The sequence below is a fragment of the Convolutriloba macropyga genome, chromosome 3 (genome assembly GCF_964194025.1).
Source record: "Convolutriloba macropyga chromosome 3, txConMacr16.3, whole genome shotgun sequence".
In the NCBI taxonomy this organism is placed as follows: domain Eukaryota; kingdom Metazoa; phylum Xenacoelomorpha; order Acoela; family Convolutidae; genus Convolutriloba; species Convolutriloba macropyga.
Window position 1 is genome coordinate 21,125,745 of NC_134470.1, and position 10,079 is coordinate 21,135,823.

General features: G+C 35.8%; 2 protein-coding genes across 5 annotated transcripts in view; one reads left to right on the forward strand and one right to left on the reverse strand.

The window, feature by feature from the left end:
* LOC142336051 (uncharacterized) overlaps nt 1-862 on the forward strand; it is a 149,932-nt gene extending 149,070 nt beyond the window's left edge. For all 4 annotated transcript variants that reach the window (XM_075384544.1, XM_075384545.1, XM_075384546.1 and 1 more), the window contains one exon: nt 468-862. In XM_075384544.1, coding sequence (XP_075240659.1) covers nt 468-617 — 150 coding nt within the window. In that variant the 3' untranslated portion in view covers nt 618-862. The remainder of the gene's footprint in view (nt 1-467) is intronic.
* A 2,649-nt stretch (nt 863-3,511) lies between these two features.
* LOC142336567 (uncharacterized) lies at nt 3,512-9,034 on the reverse strand. The gene is made up of 2 exons (XM_075385476.1): nt 8,628-9,034; nt 3,512-4,088 (listed from the first exon to the last, which is right to left on the reverse strand). The coding sequence occupies exons 1-2, from the start codon at nt 9,032-9,034 to the stop codon at nt 3,635-3,637; spliced, it is 861 nt and encodes a 286-aa protein (XP_075241591.1). The 3' UTR covers nt 3,512-3,634.
* Nucleotides 9,035-10,079: the final 1,045 nt, after the last annotated feature.

Below are 10,079 nucleotides of genomic sequence, written 5' to 3' on the forward strand. Positions count from 1 at the left end.
ACTGACAAAACCAACGGTTCGCTAGTCTTTGATGGCAATTCCCGACGTCAGTGGGCTGTCTTAAATCTAGGTATCCTGATTCTATAAGACAACCCACTGACGTCGGGAATTCCTCTCAAAGACTAGCGAACCGTTGGTTTTGTCAGTAACTAGCTGCGGCTTAGATGGGTTGGGGGTGAGGTTTAGTGGGAAAAGGTCAAACTCTAAGAACAGCCCTTCGCACCATGAATTTGTCTTTCAAACAGTCTCATCGAAATGCGTACTTAGAGACTTGGCGATGATGAAAAATTTTAGGTTGCCAGTAGTAGGCCAGTGCTCGCTTATATTGACAACCATCAGAAACCGCTAAAGCTCAATTACTTACTTCCTCAAACAGTCTCAATTTATGTCTCTCAAGCTTTTATTTCCTGACGGAATAGAACTAATTTCGCGTCTTTAGCTCTCTATGATTTAGATCGCTGCTTTAGGAGGAGAGGGCAAATCAGTATGGTGGAAATGACTTGATGGGAGAAATTGTGGAATCCATGAATATGTATGAAGAGGACGAGCAGTACTCAGCTAGAGGAGGATTAAGAGACGGAATGATCCAGCAAGACAGTCCCCCTCCTTTGCCCTAAAATCCACTCATTTCACTCTCCCACGCAGCAGCAGCACATTCGAGTATAGTTAAATTGTAACATTTGTAAATTAAGCTGTAAACACTGTTAGACAGACTCACTAATTCTACTGCTTTTATGTACTCAAATTAGTTGATAAATACATTTACCTCCATAACTTTTAACTCTTCATGACAGTTACTCTCATGTAAAGAATATTTGTAAATTAGGCTTTCTCGTATTTTGAATTGAAATATTTTCATCAACTTTCTCAAACAGAGCAGATGACTACTATCATCTCAAATTTGCCGTTTTGATTTGCAAATAGTAAACCCTGTTGAAACCAGAGAGCGTTGTTTTTTTTTAAAAAAGATCCATGCACAGTACTTTGAATTGCTCGCAAACGAAATTTGAGTGACTATTTGAGTCAGGATTATGCATTTTTTGTCTTGAGAATTTGACTTTGGTTTGTGAAATCAAGTCTTTTTGAAACTAATTTTGGCATATTTCTCAGAGCATTTTTTTGTTGAGAAGTATGGCAACATATTTTGGACTTTTTTATAGTTACAAATTGTTGTAGTTTTTAATAGCCGCCCTCATCTTCTCAGCCGGCTATCATAGCGCTCCTATTTTTTTTACAATTCAAAGAATTTGAATTGTATTGGGGCGCTGTCTTTTTTTAAAGATCTGTTCACATATTTTCATGATTTCTGAAGTCAAATTGGAGTAGTGATTTTGGTCACGCCGAAACAGGAAGTGGAGCGAAAAAGCGAGTGGTTTTGCGGCGTGAAATTTTTTCGCTCTAAATTTAAAGTAGAGTGAGAAAACGGTGTTTGAACAAAAATTAGTTTTCTCGCTAGTGGTTTCTTTGTTCACATGCGGCAATTTCACTTATGGTGTGAAGTTCGGTCTAAGAAATTTGTCTCCACCCCACCACGCCCATCACATTCCCCTCCAATCGCAACCCCTTAACATCGTTCAGGCGGTAAGGGTTTCGTGCAGCCAAAGATCCCCCTCCTACCGTAGCGCCTCCCACCACCCTCCCCCCACCTTTGTGGTGTACCACGGTGCGCTCACGTCACGCACCTTCAATTAATGTAATCCTAGCCTCACTACCTTACTAAACCGTGGCTAGCTACTGACGAAGCCAAGCATTCGCCGTTGGTTTGAGAGCAGTTCGCCCGACGTTAGTCAGTTATGTTCTAATTTTTGTTCAATTTGGAATGTTTAATTTTCTCTTTATCGAACTAATTAAGATTTTTATTTCCTTAAAGAATTCAGTAGACACGAGCTATCTCAAAGTTTTTTTTTCTGAATGGCTTTCTTTGACTCACATGCGTGTATTTGATTTATTTTTTATCTGTTTCTGAATGATTTTCTTAGTCCAATCCACCATGTTCAGTTTACAGTATAGTTGATTAAAATGTTCTGGATTTGTCCAGTTACTTTTTTTGGAGATATTTGTTACGACCGCATGAGACCGCGCTCACTTCAAATCAGCCTTTGATCATTCATTTTTAACTGTCATATCATTTTTTTCCATTAGGGGGCAAGTTTTTATCAAGCTAGTGAAAATATTTTTGGTGACATATCTAGAGCAATCACTAGAATGACTTTCCGCTCTCTCAAATTGGCATAAAATGACTTTCCCTCATCTTAAAATGGCATGGTCAACGGCGACTTACAACACTAAAAAAATTACTGTCCGGACATTCAAACTGACACAACGTCTGAAACACGACTTCAATCTGTATCAAATTGAGACATCACGGTCTGTTTTCTTTAATAGCCGCCCTCAGCCGGCTACTACAGCGCTCCTAATTTTTACAACCCGATGATGAGTAATGATGATCTATTTTTTTAAATTGTTGACTTCTATTTTAATGGGTGTGCTTTAGAGGAAGTCAAATGACACAAGCGAAAGGATGTGTTCAGGTCAATCTGCTGAACAGAAGTCAAAAGCCGACAGAAATTTTAGAGTGCTTTGCGTTCATGCATCGTTCTGAGAGTGTGCGAGAAGGTTGTGTGAAAAAAATTTGCGCATGCGAAAAGTAGTTGTGCCCCCAAAAGTTTTCTGTAACTGAAGTTGCTTAGTACATTGATCGAGCAGAAGAATTTATCAAATGCTTTTCAGACTAACAATCCAGATTTAGAACTTTAGCGTTTTTGCACAGTTAGAGGAAAACAACAAACGAGATATTTTATCAAACGCTTTTATCTGCCGAAAAAGAATTAAGTTGCCGAGAAATTCTCCGAGACTTTTTTAGTCTTTCAGTTTAGAAAGGGCAGATCTAACTTGCCTTTATTTTCAATTTGAGTGGTTTACTCGGTTAACTCATTATTTTAACTTGTATTTTAATTAACCGTAAAGACAAACTACTGTTGAAATTTGCCTTTGAATCCTTATTTCGTTGGATTTCCAATTTGGTTTCAATTGGTTAGCTCAGTAATTCCACTTTTAATTGACTGAGAAGAATAATTTAACTGAATATAATTCATAACTCAATTCCTTGACTAACACTCTAATTCTTTACCCTATTTAAATTACACTGAGTAAACGTATCAGTACCATTCTTTATTTTTGTGTTAGTTGCTGTGATTTTTGGTCGCTATTCGGCTCTCAGCCTATCAGATGCTTTCAAAAATGAAATTCACAGCTAAACTTTACATAATTTTGATCATTTCGATTTCTTCAAAGTTCTTGTCAAAAGTTTTGAAAAAGGGATTAAATTCCCTGGTTGATTACATTAGCAGTAATTGATACATTAGAACTTTTTTGTCAACTTATTTTTTGACTAATTTGTAGGAAAATTTTATTGAGCAATTTGGCAGAAAAATGTAATTATTCGAAAATTTTTACAAGCGTACGGAGCTGGCGTGCCTATCAACTACCGTGCGATCATACCACTCGAACACAAAAAATCATTCATACCTTCGCTTCAAATTTAAACAGAGTTTTGGAGAAAGTGGATTAAATCGTCTATAGTTTGACTGTCAGCAATGATCACAGTTTATCTTAACAAAATCATCAAGATAATTTAGTTTCTAGGTGCTTTATCACACACGTATTGGAATACATCATTCACTGTGTCATGAAATCTGACATTGATCTGGTCATTGGAGGCACGGTTGACCTGTGCTTTCACGTATGACTCCCCGCTAGATCCACTCGGCTCCCCAGCGTCCCAAATTGACTGGCCCAAATCGGTGTATGGAAAACTTATCCCATTTGATAGCCGTGTTATCGTTGGTTTATCGGACTTGAAGCCAACCCAAAACTCTTTGAAATCGCTTTTGTCGTCGACAAATTTCTTGGCGATTTTATTGAGCAATGCAGCGCCTGTTGCCTCGAGTAGAATGCCATTCTGATGGCTACAGTTTTTTTGAGCATCGTCAAATTTTTTGCCATTGCGACTTAGATAAATCCACTCTGTAATTCGTATGTTATCTCCATAACACCACAAGCCACCGTGTAAAGGTGTGGTGCATTCCCTAAAAGAGAAACAAAAACCAGCACTAGTGGTGTACAATCACTTTGACAATTAACAACTCTCATGATTTCATTCCTGAGACAATCTGGTTTGGTTGAAATGTGCTCTCTGAATCATAATTGTGTCGCAGGTACTTCGTAAAGTAATATTATTTCTGGATGCTTGGCTGAAAGCAGTTGGTTATCAACTGAATTGACTCTTGGAACAGAAAAAGAATATTTTTTACAATTCAAAGAATTTGAATTGTATTGGGGCGCTTTCTTTTTTTTTAAGATCTGTTCACACATTTTCACGATTTTTGAAGTCAAATTGGAGTAGTGATTTTGGTCACGCCGAAACAGGAAGTGGAGCGAAAAAACAAGTGGTTTTGCGGCGTAAAGTTTTTTTGCTCTAATTTTGAAGTAGAGTGAGAAAACGATGTTTGAACAAAAATTCGATGTCTCGCTACTGGGTTTTTGATCACATGCGCCAATTTCACTCAGTTTTTTTTTGTTTTTCGATTTTTTGGCTCTGATTTTTTAAATGGTTTTCCCAATCCATACATAGTTCATTCTAGTCCTAGTTTTTTGTTTCAACCAAATTTCCATTTTTCGCTAGTGCCTTTTTTGTCCACATGCGGCATTTTGACATTCACTTTGTTTTTTTGTTTGTTTTTTTATCTGATTTTTTTTAGAAATGGTTTTCCCAATTCACTCACAGTCCATTCTAGGTCTAGAGTTGTACGTAAGGACTTGTCCTGCTATGTTTTGTTTGTAACCACAGTCCAACAGAAATAACACCCGATACCTCAAATTTGAACAAGTGAACACAATTTACTGGCATATGTACCATCCCGTTGGAGAAAATAATTTCTACCCCAAAATGAAAGTTATATTTGTGCCAAATTGTTACGTGGACCAGCTCAAGTTAAGCAAAAACCTCGATGTTGGAAATGCAGACAAGAATTTGATGAGTACACGTGCTCTTTATTAATTTGAGCTTTATTTGCTGTAAACATCCAAACAATTTCATTCAGTTGCCGCCGTCCGCAAAAGATTAATTAGTTCGTATGTCAAAATGTGAACAATGTTGGCAAAATCATTCCAAATCAAAGCCCCTCTTGACAAATGGCACTGAAATACTGGGTACTTGTTCAGGCGTGTGTGTGTGATACTTTAAATGATGCCGTTTCTGTTAGTTGGCTACACTTAGTGACCATACAGCCTCTTGTCATGATCGAGGTGATCTAATTGGTTGCTACAATCAGGTAAGAGATTACCAGCTTGTACATCTGCTAACCCATCCGCAGCTTGAGAGCAGAAGAAGTTGCTGTCTGTGAGGAACAAAAGGCCAAGAGACATGTCCTTGACAAATTTTTGTTGCAAACGAGCCAATTAATGTTATACGCTAAAATTCCATCCGTCTGCAAAGCGGCCATGTCACAAATAGTTTCGCTCTATCAGTCGCCTAAGGTTAAAAAACGAGCAATACATTTAAAATTGGATATTCAGCTTATACCGTTGAAAATCAGGTCACCTCTGAAAAAACTTGAAGTTTTGAAAAAGAATGACAAAGAATAGAACTTTACAATCTTCATTATCCTTCCGTAGCCTTCCGCAGACCCGATCGAGTGCAGTAAATTTTTGCACTGTGTGTCAGGTACAATGACGACAGCAAAATGATATACGAATAGTATATACGAGCTTAAAACTGGATTTCACTCATATATAGGAGAACTTCCTAATTATATTGTCGCCCACAAGATTGTGGAGGTCAAACCTTAACATCTTATTAAAAGAAATAATTAATATCTCCAATGAATAAAATACAAATTACTGCACAATATATTGAATTGGAGAGGACAGACAACGGGGCTATAGACGCCCACTTTCAGACTACATCAGAATTGAGTACAAATACGACAACAATTATAATTCGAAAAGAAAAAAAATGTACAAAATTACACTGTTTGAGAGATAGGCAATGTGACACACACAAAAAAAGCAAATACAACTCTTGCGAGTTCGTGATTGCAAACTAAAAATGAACACTTCAACATATGGCAAAAAATAGCAATTTCGCCTAACGTCCTCGCTTCAAAGTCTGTAGGAATAATATCTAAGCTTTTCATTTTATTGTAAAACTTTGTTGCACGAAATTTGATTGAACAGCGTTCTATTTTTCTTTTGCATAAAGGCTGTTTGAGTAACTTAATTGCCGATCCCCTAGTTTCTCATTCTATGGTATAGGGTACTAACAGGTCATTACAAAAGTTTTCACAATGAAGTCCAAAAATTTTTTACAAAAATTTTCATTCAATGGGTGGGAATTGTTGTGAGCAGGCAACCACTTATTACTTTATTTCACCCAAAGATCAGAGAGACCGATCAATTTGGAATTCGAGATAACCGAGAAAGTTCGATTGTCATGTAAAATTAGCAAGAGATGGCGACTTTTCAGTCATTTTTGGCAACTGTGATTTTGTTTCCCAACCACACGCTGCTGGATATAGATTCAAGCGAGAGAGCGTTTTTAAAAATCAGGTAACATAAAACCGTTTTGCGGATGTTTTTAATTGCACATTAATTTTCTCATTGAATAATAGCTCTAGCTATCTAAAATGCTACAAATTAACTACCAATGACAGTATGTAGTTATTCATTCTTCTTTCTCATACTTTGTAGCAATTGAAGATGACACAGTTTTTACAGAGAGCTGTTTATATCGATTTAGACCTACCACATGCCAATTTTTTTTATCAGGACTCTGAATAAACAGCACATATTTTTAACGGTACTCTTATAATTGTTCCTTACCCTGTGAGGAGTACTGTAAGAAGAGTTTAAAAAGATGGAGAATTTTTCCATCGAAATTTGACTACTTTAGATCAGAATATAATTCTTGACTGTGTCAACTTGAAATTTTCTGTAGCGATATTGGCAACTCATTTTGTTTAACTTGACTTATTGTTGTGTTTGCTTCTCATTTCTTCTTCGCGGGAAAATCAATAACATATTACTTCCGTAAACTAAATGATAACTGAACGTATCACTAGATTTTCCAAACGTTCAAACTTTTTATCTCAAAGAATATAAAAAATTTAATATCGAGAAACACGATCAAATTAGTTTTATTGTGATCAATCAATGTAGTCCCAAAACAATTTAGTAAGCAGGAAACTTTTCAACCCGCGTAATTTTTTTGATTTATTAAAGAACTTCAGAAGAGAATGCAAACACCATTTGAATTTTTTCAATCTTAACAAACTTTTAGTTCAGTAGTTAGTCTGGATCTGATGTTTCTGAAACAAGCATTCCAAATTCGTTTTCTAATAGTTAGATTTTTGTCAGGAAAAATTGAGATCCTATGACATTGTATAAGGCAGAATCTGATTATTTTAGTTTAAATGAAAGTACCCGTTTTTTTTAAATGTTTTTAATTGATTGCAATTTGGTCATTTCTTTGACCTGAGTGTTGTATCTCAAACTTCTTTGTTAAAAATGCTTGACTGAGCAGAAGAGTTACTTTCAACTCTTTTTTCATAAGTTACCAAAAAAATTTCTGAGAAGTCACTCCGTTTGGCCGGTTTAGATAGATGGTCTAAAACTGTTAGAGAATCACTTTTTATGTCTTTTTGATTAGTGCTAAGCTTTATAACTTTTCTAACAAAACAGTACATAGTTCTGGTGGTACTCTGATTACTTAGTCGTCCTCTAAAAGCAGTATGAAAAATTTAATATCAAAGTTTGGTTACTTTAGTTAAGTAAAAAAAAATCTGATTATCGTGAAATTCTACATTTACTTGAAACTCTCAACATGCGCATTTAAATTTATCCTTTCACAGTGCTTTTGATTCCAACTTCTAGTCTTTGACTCGGAGAATTCACATAGATGTCTGAACATTTGCATTAGTTCTCTCAAATTGTAAGTTTCAAATTATAATTTGAACAAACCTCAGTTTTAAAGCACAGAAGTTATAGAATCGCTTTGTCATGCGCTAATTAGCCCAGCAGGCAGGAAATATACTTCGTTTTTAATTTTTGTCGTAGTTTTTTAAACATTGAAGTGCTATTTGAGAAAGCTATTAATTTTTCGTTATACAGTTAGCAATTAGTGCAGTGGCCTGGATCTATTTTTTTCAACCGAAGCCCAAATAAGATGCTATTTTAAAAAACAATAACACCATTGGATCAATAACTCAAGATATCATTGTAAGCTGCTAACCTTTTGATTCTTCTTCTGTGAAAAGAGTAGAGGCTATGAAGTCTATTTTGTGTTTTTTAATGCTTCGTTTACCTTCTTGCAATTAAAAGTTCTTTCGTTATTTGCTCAGATTTGTTCAATTGATTTTCTCAGAAGGTACCAGAAATTAAAGTCATGGAAGTTTCTCCGCTTTTATTATTGAGATATGTGATCTAAAATGTAGAATAGTACTTTCAATTCCTTAATTATCAGTGTCTGGTTTCGTTCCAAGTCGGATTCAACTCGTCTTAACTATGCGCGGTTCACTAATCAAATCGTGCATGCAAAAGTACTTAATCTCTATCTGTTACTGTGTTACCTCTTCTCCTCTTTTCGCCACTCAAAACCATCACTACTTGGGGTTGTCTTCCAAAATTTCCATGGTCCCCATATTCCATCCAGTCTTTTCCCATTAATTCTGCAAAAGTTTGGAATACTATCGTCACTTACAGCTCTTCTATTTCCATGTTCGTAACAGATAGGCTCAGTTGCTTTCCTCATCCCAATGTACACACATTCTTTGAAGAATTTCAAGTACCCTGTTGAAAGCGGATCATGTCTGTCGAAAGAGTTCAGCTCGCAGATGTGATTAAAAGGGCAGAAGTTGAAAGAGCGACAGTTGTAGTTTTGCAAGCACTTAAGTGAACAGAACCTCAAGTTTAAAATTGTTGACGAAATAGTGAACTTGGACAGTCTGTGGTTGGGCAAATAGTCGTCCAATGGCATAATTCTACAAAAAACACAACCACTAATGAGCTTAAAATGAACAAGAGGAACTAACAATTCATCTGATAGTTGTCGGTTGTCGTATCATAATTTTTACTTACATCTACACTGTTTGCATCAATGAGAACAATTTTTGGAAATTCTCTGGAAGATAAATTGGGTTTTCCCCTTATAGTCTCCCAGGAAACTAAATCTCCCCATTATGGTATCTTTACCCGGGTCGAGGTTTTGTCGAAAAAATAATGTAAGAATTGCGGTGAATAGCGGTTCGAGACTGAACTTCGTTGGCAAATTTTAGGAAACAAATTAAAATGCTGAAGGTGTCAAAAAGTGTAAAAATTGCGTAAGGAATGTGAGGAAATGAGAACATGAAGTGCTGAAGTTCTGTATGAATTGTGCCTAATTTTAGGAAGCGTGATGATAGCTCCTGAAAAAGATTTAAAAATGGAAAATGTTACATGATTGTCCCTTTATGCGATGAAAAGTGCTAAGTTTTTGTAAAAAGCTTCAAAAATTCAAAGCATTAAGCGGGCAATAATGAAAAATTTATCCTCTGAATTGCTGTTTCAGCAGCTGTCAGTTCTTTTCTTAATTTTTTTTGTTCTTAATTTTTTCTTTGACTAGAGAAAGTTTTGGTTGCGATGTTCCGTCCGGCCCATTAGTTTTAAAACCATCCGTGCGTAATCTCTAATTTTTCGCCATAATGTGCTCTGGCTTAATAATTTCACGCCAGACATTTGTTGAAATTGCCATAATGGGCTTTAGCTAGGCAAAAAATTATCATGCCAGATATTTGCTCTACTAAAAGTGATTTAAATTGATATAGCAAAACTCTAATCATGAGTCAGTGGCCTTTAAAAAAAGTTTTCGGGAGAAAAGAAAGCAGCGATAGCAGAACGTTTCCTGACTCGATTTTAAATTTAAGATAAAAAATCAGTTTATTTTAAAAAGGCCAAATTTTTCAGAGGGGAATGATACTCATTACTTTCTAACTTAAATGAAAAATGAAATGATGCAAAAACTATTTTTACATTGAAGCCAATGT

Excerpts from the sequence above, each read along its gene's own strand:
- LOC142336567 (XM_075385476.1), bottom strand. The coding sequence starts at position 9,034 with ATGCCATTGGACGACTATTTGCCCAACCACAGACTGTCCAAGTTCACT. Across the intron at positions 4,089-8,627 it reads TGGCGAAAAGAGGAGAAGAG|GGAATGCACCACACCTTTAC; the intron begins GTAACACAGTAA and ends TTTCTCTTTTAG.